Consider the following 26,267-nt stretch of genomic DNA (forward strand, 5'->3'; position numbering starts at 1 on the left):
GACAAGAAATATCTCAACTGCAAGATTGGGTGATCGAGCTCTAATGTTGCACCGAATAGCAAATCAGAATGGAAGAAATGCATTGTGGGAAGTGGAAGATATGATGAATATCCTCTCTGGCCTGCGGCTATATGGATATGCGAACATTTATTCACATAGATGGTGAACCTGACAAGCGGCTTTATGTAGAACATTACAGGTGACCCTGATGTTAGTCTTACCATACCATAAGATTTCTGCATTGTCCTATGAGATGCTTGGTATTTTTGTCCTTTTCTACCAGAATTTTAAGTTCAAATAGATATGATGTAGGCCTACTTGATGTACCTTACAGGCAAGAAGAAGAAGAGAGGAATTGAATTATAGAAAAATGCATAGCTGATATTTTTAAAAACAAAATGTGCAAGTGGGAATATTTGTAAGCATAACAAATGTTATGCCTGAAATAATTCAGGTTTTCAAAAAATCTTAAAATTAATACTCATTACTTGTATTTTGAAATCTCTTGTATTGTACATCATATTCATCTGTGAACAAATCTAAATTAGGTTTGAAAAAAAAAAAAACACCCAAAGATTGTGAGCCTTAAAGATTGTGAGCCTTATGGCTTGAACCCCAGGAGCTTGAACATGAATTCGTTTTTGAACAAAGTTCAACAAACCTTACCTCACAAAAATACCCCACCATTCCACCATAATGTGACCATAAACCATTATGAAAATATATGAAGTTAAATCCTGTTTGGGACTATCTACAAGCCATCAGCATGTCTAGGTATATTAAAGTTGGATGTGTAACTGATATTAATATTATGGTTTAAAAAACATCAGGTTTGAAAAAAGAAAAACAAATTAAAAACAATATTTATAGCATAAATCAAATAGAGTGGGCTTATTTTATGGCTTTATAAAATATGGCTGAAACACCCAAATTCATTTTTGAACAAAGCATATCATGATATCCCTGAGTCCAATATTTAGTCCAATATTTTGTTAAATATATCTGAGTTTTAATTTTTAAAAATGCTTTAAAAATTAGAGTTGAAAAAAAAATGGAATTTATAAAACAAGATAGTGGGCCCATTGTGGCTTGAACATGGCTTGAACATCAAATTCATGTTTAAATAAAACATACATATCATGATATCTCTGCATCTACCACATCCACATGAAAATATACAAAGTTAAACTGGTTGTGGGGCTATTTATACAAGTCATTACCGAGTCTAGTCTTGGCAGAGCTGACCTTTTCCTGCCTCGATGAAGACTCTTTTGGAGTGGAAATTCATGCTACATTTCATTAAATCATTTAAGCTTTTTGCCCCAATACATTAAAGTAAAGCAACATTCAGAGATTGGCTATTGCACATGAAATCCATGTACACTCTCACTCTCTATGGAAGACATGACCTTGATTTCCTACACAAGGGGTGTGGATTTCAAATGGAATCACCCATTTGGGTAACCCCATTTGAAATTCACACTCCCTGTGTGGAAGATTATGGTCATGTCTTCCATAAGGGTGTATGGATTTCAACTGGAATAGCCCATTTTGTGCCAAGATCAGACCTCGTCTTTCTTTTATTTCCTGGAAAGATCTTAATTTCTCAAAATGTAGTTATATTTCCTCCAGACGATGGTGGACTACATTATTCACTGTGGCAACAGCCAATATCGTAAACAAAACAGACAATATGACGGCAACACTGCCTGGACATTGGACGCCCCGTGCTGAGTTGTGTTTTTAGCTCTATTGGACCCGTAAAAAAAAAAAAATGCACAAAATATATTTCTCAGTGAATGTATACATTTTCACATATAAATAAATATTTTTGGATTCAAAATAAATGTGAAGAACAAAAAAATTATAGCCGGGAGTGAGCGGGACTCGATCTCGGGACCCTATGCACCGCAGGCGAGACTCATTACCATTAGACCACGCGAACCGTGATACACAATGGGGGAAATTTTAGGTATATATTATAAACATACCATGCGTTATTCATACAAAACATTCCAAAAAACAGTACTTACAATGAGGTTCACTGGCGAACCTCAACGGATTTAGACTGATAAAATAGTGCTTAATAACATACGCACAGTTTTGGAATAATTTGAGACATTTTTGTGTTTACGTGTAAAACCAATGACAACGCTCAAAATTCAGCCAATCTTGGCCGGCCCCCTGATTTCCTCCAAATTTTTTTAATGCATTTTTGTAAACAAAATCTAACTAAATGTCAAAAATCTGTGGAAGGCGTCTCCTGGATTGCACATTTTTATAATGCACAGGCATGGCCAGAATAATATTGTTTTCAATTTGTTTTGGTTCCAAACAAGCATATATACGAACAAACATAAACATAAACAAAATCAAGTTAGCAAGTATTTGCTGCAGACAGGAAAAAACAACAACATGGTTTTAACTGCATAAATAAAGAAAATTAGGCACCTAGTTCCTTGATGAGACCATTTTATCAACCAAATGTCCTCCTAGAGCACAATCAACTGTCCTCCTGGTCGAGCACAACCAACTGTCTTCCTAGAGCACAATCAACTGTCCTCCTGGAGCCCCGCGGCCCGGAGCACAACCAACTGTCCTCCTAGAGCCATGTGGCAAATCCTTCACCATTTTATTTGTACGTAACTCAAGGGGGGAGGGGGAAAGTGTATGCTTTGTACCAGGGTTGTGTTTTTAGCAAAGATATTGTTAGTGCAGTGCTGGTGCCATTTGATGAAAATCTTGCTTTTTTGACAATTTGTCATCAAAATTGACCAAATTCTTGACAAATACAGTAAATTTATGCAATTTTGGTTCTGAGTGGTGGTCTCCAGTGTTAAAATTGCAGCTGGGTGGTGGGCTCCAAAATTGAGTGGCATGCGCTCTACCGCCCACCACCGCTCACTGTAGCTACAACCCTGCTTTGTACATAAACTTGTGAAAATGACAAAAATTATGGACGGCCCCTGTGACATCAGTAGGCCTACAGCTAAATTTCCTTCAAAAGGCTAAACAAATTAATACCATATAACCTTCAAGCTTAGGATTATGAAAATTTTGATTTTTAAGAGCGGTGTATATTATTTTAATTGTGTGTAAATTTTGACTTTCACATCATCATTTTAATAAGCACATTAGGTCAAATACGGTACACCAGAGAGGTTGGGCAAGATAGAGAATTGAAGTGGAAAGAATGCATGCTACATTAAACTTATGTCATTACATTAAGCCATTCCCCTTATCTTACAATTCCCATTATGCATTTCTCCCATTTTAATTTTCTGTATTGATTTGCTATCTAGTGTAACATGGGTCGATAGTGACAAAATGTACCTTAAAGCACATCCAGATCTTTCAATCTATGTTTATTTCTTGACTATCAACCCATGTTGAGCCAGTCTATTCTCTAACTTGAAAACAAATGGAACTTGTACTTAAAAGTAATATAATGTTGGTATCATTTGATGAAATGAGGGGATGTTTCATGTTGCAAAGGATTCTGGGAAGGGTAATATCTTCACTGCCATAAACAAGATGACACACACAAGATCCAAACACTCAGGTTGCAGAGGCTCTTGTAAACATGCTTAACATAATTGTTTGGTCAAATCTTACTTGCCAAATATCATAATATTGGTAACAATTGTCAAGGAGGATCTCTGATCATTTTTAAGCTGAAATAATGAGGTTGAATGAGCAATTAATAATGCAAATGTGCAAATGAGAGGGCAGGTAGACAATATAATACATTAGGGCACATTAGAAACACTTTGACCAAGTTTCAAGGCAAAAGTAACTGCAAAAGTGCATTTAGGTGTGGGCCTTCTGTGGCCGCTGTTAATGTGACTTCATTTAATTAACCCAGTTGATCATCTTTAACTTCCTGATAGCCGACAGCTCTTCTTACTATAACATTGACAATGATTAATTCGTAGCATGCTTGCACATGTTAGAGTTTAATACACAATTACAGCTCACTCAAGAGGGACACCGACCGGGAGGGCAGGGGGAGCCAGTTGCACCATCTCACGCTTAAAAACATGCACAACACTTGTGCATGTATCTAATACCAAAAATTGAGTGCCCCCTTGGATTTGTTGATTCTTAGAACAGTTAAATAACAACTTTTTGTGTAGAATTTCTCTTTCAGACCGTCTCTGGGAAAAGAAATACCATGGGAAAAGAAATACCTTTCCCGGTATCAGGCCTGTAGCCAGGATTTATTTTTTGGGGTGGCTGATTTTGAAAAAGTGGACCTTTTTTCAAAATTTGGACCTTTTGGACTGGGGCGAAGGCAGATTTGGACCTTTTTTGACCAAAAGGCATAAAAAGCTTCTATGTTTCCCTACGCTCGCAATTGGGACTTTTTGGGTCAAAAAAGGGGACCTTTGGCCCCCCTGGCAATGGCTCTGCCAGGTATATTCTACAGTCAATTACAGACCTGCTTTCAACACTGAGTACACCCGGTACAATTTTAATTAAAGTGAGACTCCACCTGCTATGATACAGTCATTAACCTTATGATTTACATCAGTTATAGAAATGGATGACTATTTATAGACAGGGAGAGGAAGATTATAATTACCACAGCACAGAATCACACTTTCTTTCCCATGATGCCTTATTCCATCCAGTATTTCTATAAACAAACACAATCACAGGCCTAGAAATCTGTGGCAGTGTGGGCAAATCCATTTGGATTCCCGCAAATTTAGGATTGCCTCAATTTTATACCATATGTACCTCACGCTGCCCCAATAATACAGCCCTCTATCAGTCTTAATTCAGTCACCAAAAAAGTTAGGTCTTTGTAATTATAGGAAACTTTCCTTTCAAAGGGTACCATGTATACAATGCCCAGAATAGTTGCTTTTTGCCTTGTAAAAGTACCATAAATTTTCGCCATTTACCACGATTCCTTTCCTCTGATCGGCACCAGATGAATCAACATTCCTTTTATGCACTACTAAAAACCTATCAAGGGTCGTTCGGAGTTTGATTGACGGTGACGTCAGATGCAAGGGCTTTAAAAAGCAGCCAGTGTAGGAAGTGTTTTATACACCCAAATTTGTAAATACACACCCAGTTGTTGCCCACATGGCCTATAGTTTATACACAAATCTTTAATTTACACACCCAGGTTTTTGAATTTACACACCCAAACCTTCAAATCCTACCTAAGACCTTGGTCAGATGCAAACTAGTCTTTTTATTAATTCTGTCTTTGATTATAAAAAGGTTCCATGTACTTTATTGCACTTTCACCAAATGCATCATGGAAAGGCATGATTGTTTGCTATGTCTATGCAGCAAGTGTATCTATAAATGTCAACACCAAAGTGTTGGAAATTTTTATTTTTGGAATTGAATAGTTAAAAGCCATAATAATTTTACGTTGCACCCTTGGGTTATACCTTCCTGTGCAGTAATTATGAGCTACGGGGGTAATATTTCCAAACGGAATGCCCAAGATTGCTTTTCTTATTGGCCTGCCAAAAAATCTTTTTCCCCCTTCCACATCCCAAAGTTTTTGGTTCCCAATATGCAGCAAACCTTAAATGGTCAATGCGAGCATAGCTAGCAGGAAATTGTGCATATTTGAATGTTTCTCTACTGTTTTCCTAAGCCTTTATAGAGCATGTCTTTTAAAAGGTGCCCCAAAATGTGTGCCAAAAATTGCTTGTCCCTACCCCCCTTTCGATCGGCCAAAAATTGCTTGGCCCCCAAGCAGCATGGTAAAAAATCCTTGCCCTCCCATTTTAACATTCCCCATACCTCACAATTATTAAACAGCCTCTAACTAATAGCATATTAGACACAAGGTTTTAATGGTTCAACAGATATATCTGGGAAAAAAGTTATAAATAACTATAAATATTATTTCCAAAATTTCATTTGATTTCAATATGGACATTGACTTTGCCATTTACGCATAATTACATGTATTACAGTGCCCTAGGGGCAATAGTATTGTAATTTAAGCCTGTCAATTTAGGAGCTGTCAACAGCCTAAAAATATAAATTGGATGATATCTTTGTCAAGAAATTTTATACACACAAACACCTTAGTCCTAAGTTTCTGAAAAATTGCATTTTTTTTTGAGTAAGTGGGGGGGGGGGGTGAAGCTATCTGTGGAGCACAAAATGCCTGTGAATTGTTTGATTGACAAGTGCTTACCGTATTTGTTCCATTAGGCCAAAATAAAAATTGTTTGTTTGTCCATAGAGGCTTATGAAACAGTTGGGTCGGTAGGTCGGATTTTTTTTTTTTTTTTTAATTTTTTTTTTTTACAGATATTGCACTTGAAACTGACGATTTGAAGACTGGTAAATAAGTCAAAACACACAGCACTTTACTGGTTTAACTCTTGAGATGGTTCTGCATGTTATACTGTTCAGACTCAGTACACCGGTCGATCTTACCGTTTCCGATGTTGATTAAGATACTTCTTGCATCGATCCCGAGATGCGGAAAAACCAATAGTCATTTTGTCCCACATAAATGAATAAATAACAAAACCCCGATCCCCGGTGGACTCACCCAAAAGGTGACGTCACACCATATGATCGTCCCTTATCCTCCTTGGTCTCCGACTGACACAGACGTGCCTATCGATTGTTCATAGCACTGTGTATCAATTTCTCGACCAAGGCGAGATATACGGTTGTAGTTTCACACCTTAGGTAAAACCAAACCGGTATTGTTCGGCTGAGGATAGTTTTGACGGCATTTTCTGGCGAAAAAGTGACAAAAAACGATCCAAAACTTAGCTACATATCGTGCCTCCGTTTGTATCACGGGACACGAGCAATTCAAAATGGCCGCTCGTTGGCGCCATTCATTTTGTTTCCCACGTAAAACAACCATTGCAGCCTGTAAGTTACAATAGATGTTTGTACATACACATTGTATTTCATGTACGGTAGGTTATTGTTGCTATGTTAGGGTGATTACTCTATCGTTATGTCTTCATTACCGTCCGATAAGACGAGTTAATCAGATATTCATACGGTGGGGATTGGTAGGGACCCGTCTGACATTTTAGTAATAAAGTTAGCCAGTCCTTACTTTACCACTAACGTTAGCGACCAGCCTCCGTGCTCAGGTTTGCTTACTGGGCTTGAGTCGCGTGTTGGGGGGTAGTGCCCCCTCCCTTTCTCCTCGCTCGCCTCGGCCCTGTCGGGCTTGCCCTTCCCTGGTGACGGAGCGGGACCCACACCCGCTCTGTTTCACCCACAGGGAGTGCTCACGATCTTCTAGATGTCTTTCTTTTGCTTAGGACTCTCCGAGTTCCAGCTTGACGATTGGGATAGGCTCCATCATCGCCATAAGACGAAGAAGAAATCTACCAAGGGCACTGGTAAGGTCGATCACGGTGGATTCTGCTGTGACAGCCCCTATGGGTCATGGCAGGTCTGCTTAAGGGGCTCCGGTCCCCGGACAAGCAAGCGGTTCCTTCGAGGACTGCTAAGCGCGTCCAAAGGCTCAGCAGCCAGCGAAAGCACTGACTATACGTCCGGAGCAAAGTAGCAGGCAGCAGAGCGGTAACCACCAGCGAAAACCCTAGCGGGTTTTGCAGCAGGAGGATACCAGTCGATCGGTAGATTCTGCTGTGACAGCCCCTATGGGTCATGGCAGGTCTGCTTAAGGGGCTCCGGTCCCCGGACAAGCAGGCGGTTCCTTCGGGGACTGCTAAGGCGTCCAAAGGCTCAGCAGCCAGCGAAAGCACTGACTATACGTCGGAGCAAAGTAGCAGGCAGCAGAGCGGTAACCACCAGCGAAAACCCTAGCGGGTTTTGTAGCAGGAGGATACCAGTCCTCTAGCCAAAAATCCTCACGGGTTTTTAGCAGGAGGACACCCGTCTGTTGCAGGCATATCTACGGGCTCAAACAGCCACAGTAGTAGCCAGCGACGGGCAGCATGCAAGGGTACCCGGGCTTGCCTGGGTTGAACCCTAGCATGCATGGGTTCAGCAGAGACGATACCGCTGCTAACGCTGTGGGTGTAGTCTTAGCAGAACCAACTGGGGTGTCACAAGGCAGCGTTCCATGGCGGGACCGCCGAGTGATACCCTGGGCCCTAGAATAGCTGCTGGCTGTCCACAGGGACTGGCTGGCGATTATTCAGGGGTTGGGCTCGCAGTCTCTCACGGACAGCGACCCAGGTGCATTCGTGGCAGCTACAAAGGCGAGCTACGGCTTGACTTCAGTGGTAGCCGCTATGCACCCGCCCATAGCTGCCGTGAGTGGTCCGCCACACACAGCGACCTTAGGCGAAGCTCTAGAGGGTACAGTAAGTAGCTTGAACAGCCTAGCTGATCAACAACCCACTTATGTCCTCGAGAGCCAGCGGAGCGTGGGTGATCCATTATCGTCAATGGGTCAATTACCCTCTCTTGATCGATCACTGTCAAATCAACAGGGCGTAGCTCCATTGATTGACGCTGCCTATTCAGGTGGCGAGGTGATTGATCGGGGGTATGCACGCTCAGCTACCCGTGGTACTAGGCAAGCTCCCTCTAGCCAAGGGACAGCCGGTATGGCGGTACCCATACACACGCTTGATCCTTGCGGGGAACGCAGTGAGGCATGGGTACAGTGGTACACAGCCGGAGCCCTCACGGGCACCTACGCTGGAACCACGCATACAGCGGTACACAGCCGGGAACCCTCGCGGGTACCCATGCTAGTACCGCGCCGGTACCACGCCAGCACACAGCTTGATCCCCCAAACAGGGAACGCGTGTGGCGAGGGTACAGCGGTCCACAGTTGGGAACCCTCAAGGGTACCACGCTGATACCGCACCGGTACCGCAGCACCGCTTTAGTCGCCACAGTCTCTGTGGCAACAAGGGGAGGCGGTGCTGGTACTGCAGTACCATGGGGTTACCCTGGTGGCGGATCTTTTCAGGGTCAGCTGCCGGCTGGGTATGCCCGTGGTACCCGCCGCGCAGGGTGTTTCTTCCACGGCCTAGCACCGTGGCAAGTGTCGCCTAGCGATGGCCACGCAGTACCAACATCAGCTGTTGACCAGGCCAGCCGGCATGGGGCTAACCCAGATCTTGATCAGGGTAGGCCCCGTGCTGCTAGCGCTAGGACGACGGCTGCGAGCGCATGCGGACCCAGTGGTGCCATGGCGGATACCTCAGGGTCTTGCGGGAGTACTCCCTCTTCTGCTGGCAGGTAGTCGGCGAGCCACACAGTGGTTATGCCTTCTTACCCGCTTTCAGATGCCCGTCCTCAGTTACCGTCATCATCGGAGCATGATCACGGATACTGTGGGCGAGGGAAAGGAGTCGGAAGCTGAGTCCGGTAGTGACATCACTACAATCTCCTTCCCCGCTGCCCCGCGCTGAGGGGAGCAACAGCACTGATCTTCCCGGACACCCCCTAAGGGGAGTCCATGGAGGAGGACCAGGGATCCTTTCAGTAGGATGCTCAGCTGCTGCTTCCTCACAGGGACGCCTGCACTCTCATTCCCGGCAAACCTCACGGGTAGATATCGTGGGCTGTAACGCGGGAGGACCACGGGACCTACCTGAGGGGATCCGAGAGGGACCCAGATGTCGTCAAGCGTATCACGCTCAGACAACATCTGAGCTCTTCCAGCGAGGTGAGCCTATTAGCGGTGCTAACAGCTAGCCTCAACGAGAGCTCCATGGGCCTAGCCCATAGGGTGTCCACTCAGCGCCCGGGGGTGGGGCCTGCCACTCCAATCGCTCAACGCGATGGAAAGGCAGGGTCCTTTTCTCTTTGGATGCTTCTGCGCTACGGTGGAGGACCGTGCAAAGAAGCTACCAACGGAGCACTCTGAAGAAGTCGGAAACTGCCCTTACCATGGGTAGGAGCTCCGACTTCAGCAGGCCGCACACCACCAACAGTACCCGAGCCCACTACCTCTGTAGCACCCATTTCTGGGAGGCGCAAGGGTAGCACAGGAACAGCTGGCAAGCCCCGAAGAAGAGCAAGCGCTCTTCCAAGGGAAGCTAGGCAGAGCATTCCTGGGGGGCTCAGCGGTTTTCCACTGGGGATCTCCCAGTGGACGACCGCTATGGCTTTCACCCAGAGGTGGGAAACCATCTCTTTGAGTGCCTGGGTATGGTCAGTGGTGAGTGGGGGTTACAGACTGGCAACCCAGTCTCCCCACATTCGCCTGCACATTTCAGAGGTCCACAGTAGTGCCGTCAGACGGCCCCCAGCGTCGGGCACTACTGACAGGGATCACACAGCTTCTCACGAAGCGGGCGATTGTCCCGGTCTACCCCCCGTTCTACGGGTGATCTTGGAGCCAATGGCTCCAAGGAATACCGGCGACAGGAGCCCCATCCGGAACCGCAGGCTGTTGAACACGTTCTTCAGGCCCAAGAGGTTCAGAATGGGGACTCTCGCCTCGGTGCTAGCCTGCCCCATCAGGGGCATGGGAACAACATCGCTAGATCTCTCGGACGCCTATCTGCATATGCCAATCGCCTCTCATCGGAGGCATCTGCGCTTCTAGGTACAGGATCAAAATTACCAGTTTTGATACCGGCCATCCGCCCTGTCCATCTCTCCCAGGGTGTTTAACACTCTTGGTCAGAGCGGTGGCAGCGTACCTGAAGCACAGGGGTGTCAACATCAGTTGCTACCTGGACGTTTGGCTCATATCTGGACGCACTCCACTGAAGACTACGGGTCTCATGGGGTTGATAGTCCGTGGGGTGCGGGACCCTGGATTTTTGATCAGCTCAAAAAGTCCAGCGTGGTCCCGACGCAGAACACCACTTTTGTAGGGGCCCAGATCACCCTCACGGAGGGGTTCGGGTGCTCTCACCCGGCGGGTGATTTAACATGGTGCGGTGTGCCTGACTCTTGGCGAGTCTCGGGCAAAACCCGCTGTGGCATGGATGAAGGTGGTAGGCCTAATGGCCAGTATGGTAGACCTCGTACTGTACTGCCGTTTCTACGTTAGGCTTACCCAACTACACCTTCTAGCCTGCTTGCAGGCCCAGTCGTCACCCCATATCCCTCGCGGTTCCGTTGTCGGAGATCGCGAGAGAGGAACTCTGGTGGTGGACCCATCAGCCCAATTTGACCCAGGGTGTCAGGTTTCCTGCACCCCCGGTATGTCACGTAGTGACGACCATAGCGTCAAAAGCGGGGCTGGGGGTCCACATCCACGAGACTCCGTCTCGGGCCTATGGGGCCATAGAGACAGAGTTTCACATCAACCTCCCTCGCTCACGAGGAGGTGATCGTGGAATCACATACCGTTGTCCTGACGGATAACACAACCGTGGTAGCCTACCCCAACAGACAAGGGGACTCCGGGCCACCACGATTGAGCCTGCATGCACGACACCTGATAGGGTGGTGCAAGTTCAGGCAGATTACGATGAGAGCGATACACATCGCGGGCGTCACCAGCATCCTCGCGCACAATCTGTCACGAGGAAGGGTGTCGGGACCAGCAGAATGGTCCCTTGCTCCGCAGAAGTCGCTCAGGCGATCTTCAAGGGATGTACCACCCCTCGAAAGATCTGTTCGCATCTCATCGCAATCATCCACTGCCGGTGTACTGCTCAAGGGTCGCGGACCCCAAGCATTCACCGTGGGCGCTCTGTCCATAGACTGGGGAGGATGACAGCTTATGCAGTCCCTCCGATCTCACTACTCATGAGGGTGGTGACCAAGATCGGGTGGGAAGACTGCATTGTCATTCTGCTGGCGGCAAGGCCGCTGGCACTCCCAGTACCAGATCTACTCCGGATGCCCGGAGCGGAGGTACCAGTCTATCACTAGAGCACCTGCAGTTAGCTGCATGGCCCTTACCAGGAACGCGCAGCGAGGGATACTTTTCATCAGAAGCTGTTTTTCTCATCGCCGGGGCTAGGCGGACGACTACCCTCCGTACGTATAGCCAGCGCCTGGCTCCATACTACGCTTGGTGCTATGAGACAAATAGCTCTCCCGCTAGAAACCTCTGTGCTGCTAGTTCGGAGTTTCTGACAGAAAAGTTCCAAGCAAGACTTCAGCGGGCCACTGGCGCCAGCTATTAGTCAGCTGTCCTCTCCATTCACCGAGGTTTGAGGCGGGTTGACTATCATAACCGATGGTTACCTTATTAGTCTACGCCTCGACGGTATGTTCAGCAGTGTCTACCAAAAGGAAAGTGATCCTCCTAAGGGATCCCAACACAGTCTTAGATTACTTTAAGGGTCACCCTTTTGACCTTCCGTCCAAAAGCGGCGCTTAAATCGTAACTCTCAAGATGGCTTTCGGTTTGGCGTTGGCTTCGGGACGGCGGTGCTGAGTTGCACACGGTCTCGAGGTTAGCTTCCGTGTTCACAAACACTGGGCGACACTGTTTCGGGCGCTCTGTTCTCGTGACTCTGAGCAGGCGCGGTGCATACCGACATTCGTCCCTCTCCAATCCCCAGGGTTGGGCAAGGTTCGGCTGAAGCCAAAGATAGGCTGGGGTGTCCGATAAGGCGCTGCAGCACTATTTCTTCCGAACACAAGCCTTGCGAGGGACTCACGACCGCATTCATCACCCTTACAGAGCCTTTCGGTCCAGCCGCTGTCGCAATGGCTGGTCCAGGTGTTGGTGGGGTCCGGGGGATCGCGAAGGTTTCGCGTCCCGACGACCCACTCGACCGAGCTATCTCATCATCTTGGGTATACCGTTCGGTTGTCCCTTGAGGAGATCTAGCAGGCGGTGTCCCGGAAGCCACCTTCGCCCTTCTCTCTACGATACTTCCGTTTACGTTAGTAATCAGAGGCGGGCGGGAGGTTTACGGGACATTGTTCGGCGATCATAATACGGTGGTGTACGGGTACCAGGTTTTCAGACTATACAGAATACTCAGCATGGTAAGAACCAGTGTCGCTATTCTTAACCACCAAACTTATTAAGTAAGGAGGTTTATGTCTGTGATCGCGTGGTCTTTTTGTTTTCCCGACCGTTGGGAGAAAATATTTCTGACCTCGCGAAAACCATCGTTACCGCTCGATCCCTGATCAGATGCTGACCAATCTTGTACCTCCATCCGTCGGTTACTTGCTAGATCGATCTTTCAGATGTTGATGCAAGAAGTATCTTAATCAACATCGGAAGCGGTAAGATCGACCGGTGTACTGAGTCTAGTCCCAAACAAAAATGTTTGGTAGACTCATAACCGGTCTTGATCTTACCTTTCGATGTTGATTATCCCGAACCCGCCACCCCTACAAGTTTGGTCCGAGTAGGGGATCCCAAGTCGGATAAGGGGCGATCATATGGTGTGGCGTCACCTTTTGGGTGAGTCCACGGGGATCGGGGTTTTGTTATTTATTCATTTATGTGGGACAAAATGACTATTGGTTTTTCCGCATCTCGGGATCGATGCAAGAAGTATCTTAATCAACATCGGAAAGGTAAGATCGCACCGGTTATGAGTCTACCAAACATTTTTGTTTGGGACTATTTTCATTACATTTTCTTTCTTTAAATTTATACTAACCACTGTTTTAAACGATGTCCCATCGATGCCAAAAAAAAAAAAAAAAAAAAAAAAAAAAAAAAGACACGGTCGGGACCAGGGTACACGGTCGGTCGGATGTGGACAAACAAACAATTTTTTTTGCCTTACCACCCATGCTCCTATATGCGCCCACCCAGAGACTTTACTACACATGATCCTCCCTGTATCCAACTACATAATGATCATCCATCCTAAACAATATGAAAAATAAGCAGAGTACTAGAATTGCTTCAAATGTTTGCTATGGAGAAATTGCATTGGATTGCAGCACCAAAACAGCAAAATCGTATTTATATCTGTGAGTTACAATATGTATTTAATGAAACTACTAAATAATTTGATCTATTGTTTCTGTTTTTGTTTCCCTATTCCAGGTGATCTAACAAACAAATCAATGTGCACACAAACTAGACATCAAACAAATACAAATAAAGGTAAGATTATTGTATTTAAGGTAATACTACACCCCCTGATAAATTTTGTGACTAAATATATAATTTCTGAAAAAAAACTACACACTGGTAACATAAGGTAAGTATATTATAGGGATCCAATTTCACTGAAATTTCAGTGATTCAAGACAAGTGGTTCATTATGTTAAGAAATGAGGTACATTCTAGTAGGCCTGGCATTTTCGGGTAATTTTGTACCGGGTACCCGGCGCATTTTTGGGGCGGGTAACCGGGTACCAAATTGCAAAAAAAAAAAAAAAGTTTTTATTTTTTCGGTTTTGTAGTGGCTCTGGACCTAGACCTAAATGCCAGGATCATTCATGGTTGACCTAAAAAAAAAAAAAAAAAAAAAAAAAAAAAAAAAATTTCAAGATATTTTGTTATTTTTTATATGAAAATTGATAATTTGTATTCATGTCATAGTCTATTAATGATTTCAAAATGTATTGAATTTGAATGCATTTTGAAATCATTAATAGACTATGACATGAATACAAATTATCAATTTTCATATTAAAAATAACAAAATATCTTGAATTTTTTTTTTTTTTTTTTTTTTTTAGGTCAACCATGAATGATCCTAGCATTTAGGTCTAGGTCCAGGGACACTACAAAACCGAAAAAAAATAAAAACTTAAAAAAAAAAAAAAAAATTTTATTTTTTAATTTTTTTTTATTTCGAGTACCCGGGAGGGTATTTCCTACCCGGTAATGTAATCTCGGTAGGTACCCGTTTACCCGACCGAAAATGCCAACCTTACATTCTAGCGGTACCTCTTTTCTTGTCATAAATAAAGTACCGCTTGTCTTGAGTCACTGAAATTTCAGTCTACATGTAGTAACGGGATTCCTTAATTGCCCCTATAATATACATAACTTTTATCTCCAGTGTGTTATTATTTTGTGAGAAAAATGCAAAAATAGTCACAAAGTTATCAAGGGGTGTAGTACCACCTTAATCAAAAAGTTGTTGGTACACTTTAAAGGTCTAATTGCAAAAGGTCCCCTTTCTACCTCGGTTCAATGTCCGATGCACATTTACACAATATGCTCATCATCATTATAATGTTCTCCCAACATTGATTTGTGGAGAAAAGGTATACGGAAGAGGAACACAGAGGCAACACTATTATAAATCTTAGTTTCCAGCGACTCAAATATTATACACAGTGTGGTAAGAACAACAAGCAAATCAGGGAAAGTGTTTGAACTCATTTTTTACGGGGATTGTAGGTGCCCAAGGTCCTACAGCTCCTATTTCTGGAGCCACTTACGCAGTTGGATATTTAGTTAGGAAATACACGATTTGATGATCTGATTTTTCGACCCTGCTCATAGTATTTAGCTGTGGACTTAGCCAGTGACGTATGTGTAGCTGTCAGACTACCCAGTATTAACAGGGGTGTGAGAGTTCCTCTTTTCAGCCGATTTCCTCTTTTTTTTGGCCAAAATTTATGTGTTTCCTTTTCTTTTCAGATCATATTTGGTGTAATTTTACCCGGGAATTTTACCCTGATTTTACTCCATTTTCTTGTTTTTTGTTGAGTGGCCTCTCGCACCCCTGCATGAACGAGCACGATTACATGTGACTAGATGTGAGGTTGGCCGAGGTTGTCATCACAACCTCTCTGATGTTTACACCTGAATAGTAGGCATATATATTAATAGCAACAGAGCCTGAATGCTAATCAAAGTTCTCTTTTGATTAGCGCAGCATGTCACAAACAAATGGCAGACTCAAGATGAAAATGGTATGAAGTAGATAGAATTCTAGATGAGGCCATGCGTGTTGAAACCCTAGTACTTGTAGGCTGATAAAGCCTGATTTTCAAACTTCATTTTCTTGCTACGACGCTGGCTTAAGGTGGTACTACACCCCTGGCCAATTTTGTGCCTTTTTTTTGCATTTTTCTCAAAAATTATAGTGCATTGGTGACAAGTAAGATATACATTATAGGGGCAAGGACTACAACTAACTGCACTGAAAATTCAGTAACTCAAGGCAAGTAGTTATTGATTTATTGATCAAATATTGTTTTTTCCTCATTTTTGACTGTAACTCCACAACTGTTGTCTGTGCTGTAATAAAATTTCCGGTGCAGTAGTTGTAGTCCTTGCCCGTATAATATACATATCTTACTTGTCACCAATACGCTAAAATTTTTGAGAAAAATGCAAAAATAGGCACAAAATTGGGCAGGGGTGTAGTACCCCCTTAAAGTAACATTTCTTTCAATTTGAAGGTTAAGCATGTCCTAATGGTTAAAGGGTACCAGTGTTGTAGGTCTTAAGACCAGGTCTCAGTCTCGAGACCTGGTTTTGCAGGTCTCTGTCTCGGATATCAAGGTCTCAGTCTTGATCTCGGTCTCAGACCTCAAATATCTCGGTCTAAAATGTTTTTAAGTATGAGACCTGAAGAAAAAAAATTGATTTTCTATTGTTGTTCATTAATTATTTCTTACTCTAAATTTTAGTGGGCACATCATTCATGTAAATTAACCTGTACATCTTCTTTTTAGCCTTGTTTTGGGCCCAAATAGAGTAAAATTGCTCAATTTGATGGGCACTGACCATCAACTAGCAAAACACACCTTCATTTGGCTTTACGCGAGCAAAAAAGTCCCAGTAAAACTGGAACAAAATCTGCTTGTCCTGACCCCCTAAATTTTAATGATGCCGCTGCTAATGTGATTAAAATGAAGCTCTCGGTCTCAGTTTTGGTCTCGGAACTTAGATAGACATGTCCACATTGCTTATTATAGAGGGCGACATTCAATCCAAAAAGTTTGGACCACAGTAGCTCACAGTCAATGGCTTAACTGTGTAATCCCCATAGGGAAATACAAAATTTGAAATTTGGACACCAGAAACTTGACGATGTAGTCTAAAAAGTGCTGGTACTTTATCCTTGATACAGAAGTCAGCATGCAGTGAAAGTTAGATTTCATAAAATAAAATCGCCTTTGTTTAAAATGGATCATCGTGGTAAAAAATGATGCATTACATGCTTTTTTTGTACAGCAAGTCATTGTAAGGCATTGTCAATGATGCCCGTTGATAGCCGCAGAAAAGTGCAGTTTTTTAAAAACAGACATTTGCCCATAACCTCGCTAGTTTTTGACCTACAGACATGGTTGACCCCTCATTTTTTAAGTTAAATAATCACCTTTTTAAACAAAATAATTTCCATGTGAAATATCCTACTTGAAAATTTTGTGAACATGCCTAACTTAGAGGTCTTGGTCTCGGAAGGGGTGGTCTTGGTCTCGGTTTAGTCTCGGTCTCGATCTCGGATGGTCAGGTCTCGATCTCAGTCTCAGACATAGATGTCTTGACTACAACACTGAAGGGTACTTGCTTGTGTTGTGAGTTCAATTCCAAGTGGTGGTGACTTGATGGGGTACCAACTTGGACAAAAATTGTAACTTTATTGACAACATTCAGACTTCTGCTTTTCTCATGATTCATTTAGAATTGGGTAAATGATTCATTCCATCCTTAGGAGGGGACATTAAGCTGTCTGTCCCATGTTTGTTTGTTTGTTTATTTATTTATTTACATTGTATTTATTTATTTATTTATTTATAAAGGAGGGGATATTAAGCTGTCTGTCCCATTTTTGTTTGTTTGTTTGTTTGTTTGTTTATTTATTATTACAGGCAGTTTCAAAAAGAGTACATTATTACCCCTGGTATGCTTAGTCTGCCCTGTGTTGCTCGGTCTGCCCTGTGTTGCTCATGGGGATTAGGCAGTAAAATCAAAAGAAAATAATTTGAATCAACAGTGCCCTCACAGCATCATAAATCTAATATATTCTTTGTTTTCACTTCACAGATGTGTTTTTATGTGCATGGAAAGCAGAGTCGAATTCTGTACTCAACATCATATATCACACTACTATGGTGGTGGCCTACAAGGCCGAATATAACTACATGTGATATACACTATCTACAGCAAGGAAACAATAAAACTAGAACTTTTAATAATATTACTGCTAATATAACAGTGCAGCTCTTGGCGTCAGAAGCTTGGGCTATATGTCAAGATGATCTACATAGGATACACAGATCACAAAGAGTTAAATTAAAACAAGGTGAGTAATTAAAAGAGTTATTTGAAAATGAGGGAGTCAAATTATGATATTACTGCAAATTAATAACAGTGCAGCTTCTGGCGTCAGAAGCATGGGCTATTTTTTCAGGATGATCTACATAGGATACACAGATCACAAAGAGCTAAATTAAAACAAGATGAGTAAAGAGTTAAAATAGAAAGTGAGGGAGTCAAATTATGATCTTACTGCTAATATAACAGTTTATCTTGAAGTATAGGTTGTATGTTAGGATTAGCTACATGTATAGGATACACAGACCACGTACAGTGAGTTAATTTTTATGACAATTACCTGGGGAGATGGTACTCTGTACAAATGATGTGCTGCAAACATGGGTCGCATATTTGGCGTTTTGGTATATCATTGGAAAAAACAAAACAAACAAAAAACAGTGCATCTGGCCCGATGCAAACAGGTGACCTTCTTATTACAAGCATGACGTCCTAACCAATTGAGCAACAGAGGCATGCTGGAGAAGATTGGAAGATTAAAATCTATAGGTATTAAGTTCAAATGGTGTTCGTCACACTCTTAGCGGAATTCATCAGAACTGCGTATTTATAACAAACAGACAAAGTCACATCTAATACCTATTCGTACTTTGCACGGATCCGCCATCTTGCAACCAAAACGAAGTTCTCCCTGCAAACACATACGCCAGAAGGCTTTTGCAACGCGTACGTGGCAATTAAAGCACACGTTTGACAGACGAACACATACGCAACATGCACTTTGCGGGTAGAACCTCGTTTTGAGATGTGAGAACTTGTGCGATCGGCGAATAGATTTCTATCTTCTGCAGCGTGTCACTGTTGCTGAGTTTTTTTTTTTCAATGTTAATGTGCACTGGCAGCCCTGGGTAAAGATTGAAATTTGCTCATCCTATCAACCCAGAGAACTAAGTATAATAATTTTCTAAAAATTATAAAGAGAGGGGGTAGCCTATCTGCTGTGTCCTAGCAGGACATCAGTCAATGCGAGACATTTAATGTGAGGATCACAGAGGATACATGCCTGAGAAGATACCTAATAATTTTTAACTAATGTTTTTGCACCACACAGGTTTTTCCTCCCCTGAATGCAAGTTTAATGCAGTGTGGCACAACACGGGACACTCCACAGTTCTTCCAACTAATACCCCACCCGTACGATTTCATGGCTTCAACGTCAGCAGCATTGGGAAAGGACTGGTCCTAGCGTTTGCAGTAATCTTCATAGCAATTGGGTTTGCTGTTTTCCTATATAGACGGTATAAGTGGTTCCTGCATAGAAGGGGACAAAGGTTAGTAGAAACTGTGTGTGTGTGGGGAGGGGTGTGGGGGTTGAGAGCAGTATTGGTAGAGGACTGGTTCCCAGCATGTTCATAGCAGTTGGTTTTGCTGTTTTCCTATATAGACAGTATAACTATATCAAAGACAGCATAAAAATGCATCATAAACAAAGACTACAATTGAGGGTGTAGGGTTAAAGCCATGTGTGATTTGCTCCACAGCGACGCCCTGATCAATTTTTCTCGAATTTCTACTTTTTGCATGATTCTTGATGTCTGAAGTGCTTTAATGACAGTAACATTTAAGTTTTTATATTAAATCCGGAGATCTCCAGTTTTATTCAGCGTTCTCTGATCGAGTGATGGCTAAACACATAGCGTGCATGTGTATCATTGAATCATTAAATCAGTGACGTATAAACTGTGTGCATATCGTTATTCGTCTTACATCTTGCGTCTTGACGTATAAACTGTCAGTATATCGATATCCGTCTTACATCTTGTTTGTACATCCCAGCTGCATGAAGCTCCGGCAGTAATCATGATAATGATACAATCGACGATCTAATACACACATCGTAGGCGCTGGAAGGAAATTGATATTTTCTTCATTTTACCGCATTTGTTTGGCTCGAAATTAAAAGGGGACAATGTGATCAGGGACATTAAAATAGGAATCTATTCTTTATGCAAATCACACATGGCTTTAATCCACTTTAAGCTTTAAAACTGTAGAGTGGTAAGTCAATATGGGTTTAGGCAGGGAAGAAATAAGATTGGGAAATGACACTGCCACCGCCTATCCTGGAGCAACCTGTCACATACATCACACATAAAAGCATACAAAATATGCTTTGCTGGTTGCATGAGTGGGGTGTTAACACGGATGTGCTGTCAGAGGAGAAACACAAAGTTAATGTTAGAAGATCTAAGTATAAAATATTTAATATTCTGTTTATTTTGTTTTTCTTTGCCAGATTACTACGAGTGGAAGACAGCCAAGAAGAGATGAATTCGATGGAGGAATTTCAACGAATGGTCTAGCACCCTCTCCCTCCCTCCCTCCCCTTCTCAGGCATGGGTATGTGTTACATGAATGAATGTGACACATTCGACTGACCCAGAATTTTCATTTTTGGAGTTTAATTTTTAATTTTTCTGAAATCATTTAAAATCGGCCTTTTGGCCAAAATGTATTGATTTTTACAACAAAAAAATTCAAAATATGTTTGCAAAAAAAACCCCACAAGAATTTGGTGATATTTTAGGGTCATTTTAGATTTCCAGAAAGAAAGAAATCCTGATGATCCTACTTCAAAAGTCCACCCATAAAATGGGTTTTTTGTCACCTTATGCATATATGCACTCGCCATAGAAATACATTTTAATACCAGTTTTAAATTCAAAATGCATGTTTCCTGGCCAAAATATGATGGAAATGCAAGATGTGCAATCAATTATATATAGAGTTGTCTCGTCGGCAAAAAAAATTTCTCTGTCTCGACATGAATGAATATCATCATCTGCATCACATGCTGAAGTATCTCAAAAGGCTGCCGTGTGTGATTTTTGTACTATGTCATCTCTCTTGTGCTTAATTAAATTTAATTATATATATTAATTTTGAGGTATTATCACAATATTATTACAATCTCATGTTCATTCATAACAGAAAGATGCCCAAATGTAAAAGAACAACAAGAAATACAAAAATGATTATAAAATTTACACAAGGCAGCCATTTGAGATATGACTATGTAATGCAGACGACGGTATGTTGTGCATCTCATGTAACCCATGCCCATACATAACCCTTAATCTGCTGCAACGTCACTGAAATTCGTATCATTTTATACATTGTGTAATGTTTATGTTCGTTGTCATGGTAATACACCATTTATGGCACCAAGTGCATGTTTTATCGTAGGTTTACATGAACGAGAATATTTAGTTTGTAGTTAGAATATAATTGATCTGGTGTAGTTAGGTATCATGAAAAGAAGAAAAAAAGAATAGAAATAAATTATTTTACATTGAAACTTCCTGATTGCAAGAATATATATGTGTACATCCACATCAAAAGGATGTACTTGTCATCTGCTACATGTGTCTCTTTTAATAGCTAGGAATAAATACCAGACTTATCTCAAGTGGAGGTCACTTCAAATCATCCCCAAGTCATATTGGTATAGAAATACAGAGAACAATCCTAAACAATGTGACTTGGGGATGTTTGCCACTTCAGATGAGTCTAGTACTTATTCTGAGCTATTATGTAAAATGAGGGACATGTAGAAGCCGACAAGTGCATCCGTTTGATGTGCATGTACACCTATGTCAACTGCTTGCAGCACAAACCTGTTAAGTGCATTTCAAATCAGCCGCATGTATACTCCACTACACCCCATGTATGAGCATTGATAAAAAATGTGGGATGGCTCTGGCTTTGTTGACAGTGCTCAAACATGGACATAGTCGAGAGTAACAGCGAACGGTTTCAAAATTTTGTCTTCAACCTTTTTTTTGCAAAATGTTTTTTATCACCTATTAGCAGTAGCGCTGTGAGTACTTTAAAGAGATTTTAAAAACGCTAGAAGAACTGACTCCGTTATGGTTGGGTGTCGCTCATTGATGGCAAAATAGTGTACTGTTGGTTGCCATGCGCACTGCAAACTTTGATTTGATGTGCGGGGTGTTTATATTGTGCGAGTAGTGTATTGTGCCTGCAACACACGGTAGGTGCTACTCTCACAAACCTTAGTAACACATAAGCTTCAAGACTCAAATAGCAGTTACAATGAGACTGGGATTTATGCTATCTACCGAAGATGACCTGACCTTTGTTAGGTCATCTGAGAGCATCTTGTGTAATTTTGTTGCACAATCATATAAATTAAAATGTGTTTATATAATTTTAATTTGTCGTTTGCCTTACATAGTGACGGATCTGCACTTTAGTGTAAAATCCATAGTGATGGATATTGAGCTCTCAAAAAATTGTGCAAGACATAGTGAAGGATAACTTTGGCAATCTATTACGTATGTGAGATGTACGATTTTACTACATTTTAACATATTGAAAATATCTTTCAAGGGTCTACTTTTAATAGACGCATGAATTGCTGAACATTAATGGCAAGTTTATAATCTATGCCCAATACAATTTACGTACTCAACGCTTTCACGATTCCCATTTTTTGATAAATTTGCAATCAACATCCGTCAATATGTAATGCACCCTGGGTTTGACATCCATCGGTATGTAATGCACCAAACAATTTCTATATTCAGACTCCAGTGTCATATCTGCAATGTATGTCTGAAAAATTATGGTTGAATGACATGCTTTTGCTGATAAATGCCAGAGGTACATTATTTTGGTCACCATGTGTGACAAACCAGTATGGCAGATTTAATATTGTTACGCACAGGGTAATTCTGAGTCTGTTCTCTTTAAAGGTCCGTATGCACAAAACAAGTTAGACCAGTACTGGAATGTAAGTTCAATTTCTAGAATTTTAAACTGACTTTCAGCACCAAAATTCACTAAACTTGAATTACACATCCTCCTCATCAGAAGAAGTCCTGAGATGTTCACAAAGGTATTAGCCAAGGATGATAGAGAGTAACCCTGTTTAGTGCGGGAGCCGGGAGGTCATCAAAATCAAGAAGAAATCGTCAGAACTAAATCAAGATCAAGGACTGGAATTGCCAACATTATACAACACCCTCATTCGACCAAAAGTCGCCAATGGTCAACAAATGGGCAAGTCCACCACAATATCTCAGGACTTCTTCTGATGTGGAAGTATGTCACATATTGAAAATTCAAGGATAGTGGATTTTGGTGCTGAAAGTCAGTTTAAACATCTAGAAAAAGTTAGAATAGGTCTAATCTAGCTGTGGAGGTTAGACTTAGGGAGTGACCCCTTCTTTTTCCTCCTATATTCTTGGCATAATCCAAAAATTAAACGGCAGCAATCTAATATTAAGCTACATGTATTTGTACAAACAGGATCTACAACATATAGAATAAGGTATGTAAATGCCAAAAAGTTTCTCGTCTCCATAGTTAGACAAGGTCTAAAGTTAGATTTGGTTCAACTTGTTTTGGGCACTTTGGGTCTAATCTTTTTGATGTACCATGTATACTTGATACATAGTTATTTTTTGTAGATAGTATCCAAGTTTATGTACACAGATTTATTGTGAGTGTGATGTTGTTTGTATCATAAAATTGTTCTTATAACCATGTTTTTTGTGTTATCCATGTACATGTACAAATTGTTATTATTTTTCAAATATGTTTTAATCATGATTACGACCGTAATATGGTAAGAGGGTGCATCTACTATTTACACCACTAGGAACTTCCTTTTGTTATAGTTGAGGATCACTTTTCCATTTCACTTGTAACATATACTGTACACAAAAAGTATCCGTACGCTTTAAAAAAGAGCATTATCTAAAAAACACTAAACCTAAATTACCAAATAAAGTAATCAATAAATGGAGAAATTTGTTTGCATGTTTTGATACCCCATTCGGCACGGTGCAACTTAATTTTAAGTTATGCCAAGTTAAATGAAAGAAGAAAGCGAAAGCAGTTCAAAAGTGACAAAAGTTATATACTTCTCTCTTTCTTGCTAATTATGAGCACAGTGAATAAGTGTTAATCTGTCTTGCTGGAATGAGCCATAATGTTATAAAGCCAGTGGGAATTGCCCTGAAGGAGGAAATATCCCAAATTTTTCACTTTGAAATGCTCTATTTTTCTATTCAAATTGGTATAATTTGGGGAAATAGAGTATAGTAAGGCATCAAAATATGCAGGATAAAGTGATCTATTGATTTTTTTTGGTTAATACTAATTTATATTCAGTGTCTTTGAGATTGGGAGCTTCAGAGACTCAGAACCATTATAAATACAAGATTTTGTATTATGTGTACTGATAAGACTCAGTACACCGGTCGATCTTACCGTTTCCGATGTTGATTAAGATACTTCTTGCATCGATCCCGAGATGCGGAAAAACCAATAGTCATTTTGTCCCACATAAATGAATAAATAACAAAACCCCGATCCCCGGTGGACTCACCCAAAAGGTGACGTCACACCATATGATCGCCCTTATCCTCCTTGGTCTCCGACTGACACAGACGCGTGCCTATCGATTGTTCATAGCACTGTGTATCAATTTCTCGACCAAAGCGAGATATACGGTTGTAGTTTCACACCTTAGGTAAAACCAAACCGGTATTGTTCGGCTGAGGATAGTTTTGACGGCATTTTCTGGCGCAAAAGTGACAAAAACGATCCAAAACTTAGCTACATATCGTGCCTCCGTTTGTATACGGGACACACGAGCAATTCAAAATGGCCGCTCGTTGACGCCATTCATTTTGTTTCCCACGTAAAACAACCATTGCAGCCTGTAAGTTACAATAGATGTTTGTACATACACATTGTATTTCATGTACGGTAGGTTATTGTTGCTATGTTAGGGTGATTACTCTATCGTTATGTCTTCATTACCGTCCGATAAGACGAGTTAATCAGATATTCATACGGTGGGGATTGGTAGGGACCCGTCTGACATTTTAGTAATAAAGTTAGCCAGTCCTTACTTTTACCACTAACGTTAGCGACCAGCCTCCGTGCTCAGGTTTGCTTACTGGGCTTGAGTCGCGTGTTTGGGGGGGGGGGGGGTAGTGCCCCCCCCTTTTCTCCTCGCTTCGCCTCGGCCCTGTCGGGCTTGCCCTTCCCTGGTGACGGAGCGGGACCCACACCCGCTCTGTTTCACCCACAGGGAGTGCTCACGATCTTCTAGATGTCTTTCTTTTGCTTAGGACTCTCCGAGTTCCAGCTTGACGATTGGGATAGGCTCCGTCATCGCCATAAGACGAAGAAGAAATCTACCAAGGGCACTGGTAAGGTCGATACGGTGAATTCTGCTGTGACAGCCCCTATGGGTCATGGCAGGTCTGCTTAAGGGGCTCCGGTCCCCGGACAAGCAGGCGGTTCCTTCGAGGACTGCTAAGCGCGTCCAAAGGCTCAGCAGCCAGCGAAAGCACTGACTATACGTCGGAGCAAAGTAGCAGGCAGCAGAGCGGTAACCACCAGCGAAAACCCTAGCGGGTTTTGCAGCAGGAGGATACCAGTCGATCGGTAGATTCTGCTGTGACAGCCCCTATGGGTCATGGCAGGTCTGCTTAAGGGGCTCCGGTCCCCGGACAAGCAGGCGGTTCCTTCGGGACTGCTAAGCGGCGTCCAAAGGCTCAGCAGCCAGCGAAAGCACTGACTATACGTCGGAGCAAAGTAGCAGGCAGCAGAGCGGTAACCACCAGCGAAAACCCTAAGCGGGTTTTGTAGCAGGAGGATACCAGTCCTCTAGCTTGAAAATCCTCACGGGTTTTTAGCAGGAGGACACCCGTCTGTTGCAGGCATATCTACGGGCTCAAACAGCCACAGTAGTAGCCAGCGACGGGCAGCATGCAAGGGTACCCGGGCTTGCCTGGGTTGAACCCTAGCATGCATGGGTTCAGCAGAGAGCGATACCGCTGCTAACGCTGTAGGTGTAGTCTTAGCAGAACCAACTGGGATTGTCACACGCAACAGCGTTCCATGGCGGGACCGCCGAGTGATACCCTGGGCCCTAGAATAGCTGCTGGCTGTCCACAGGGACTGGCTGGCGATTATTCAGGGGTTGGGCTCGCAGTCTCTCACGGGACAGCGACCCAGGTGCATTCGGTGGCAGCTACGAGGACGAGCTACGGCTTGACTTCAGTGGTAGCCGCTATGCACCCGCCCATAGCTGCCGTGAGTGGTCCGCCACACACAGCGACCTTGGCGGCTCTAGAGGGTACAGTAAGTAGCTTGAACAGCCTAGCTGATCAACAACCCACTTATGTCCTCGAGAGCCAGCGG

General features: G+C 42.7%; 1 protein-coding gene across 1 annotated transcript in view; it reads left to right on the forward strand.

Annotated features, from left to right (window-relative positions):
• LOC140146214 (uncharacterized) overlaps nucleotides 1-20,725 on the forward strand; it is a 49,323-nt gene extending 28,598 nt beyond the window's left edge. Inside the window, exons 3-6 of the mRNA XM_072167997.1 lie at nucleotides 13,878-13,937; nucleotides 17,790-18,048; nucleotides 19,132-19,351; nucleotides 20,317-20,725. Of these exons, the coding sequence (XP_072024098.1) occupies nucleotides 13,878-13,937; nucleotides 17,790-17,893 (164 nt within the window). The 3' untranslated portion in view covers nucleotides 17,894-18,048; nucleotides 19,132-19,351; nucleotides 20,317-20,725. The remainder of the gene's footprint in view (nucleotides 1-13,877; nucleotides 13,938-17,789; nucleotides 18,049-19,131; nucleotides 19,352-20,316) is intronic.
• Nucleotides 20,726-26,267: the final 5,542 nt, after the last annotated feature.

Source organism: Amphiura filiformis, chromosome 2, assembly GCF_039555335.1.
Source record: "Amphiura filiformis chromosome 2, Afil_fr2py, whole genome shotgun sequence".
Lineage (NCBI taxonomy): Eukaryota > Metazoa > Echinodermata > Ophiuroidea > Amphilepidida > Amphiuridae > Amphiura > Amphiura filiformis.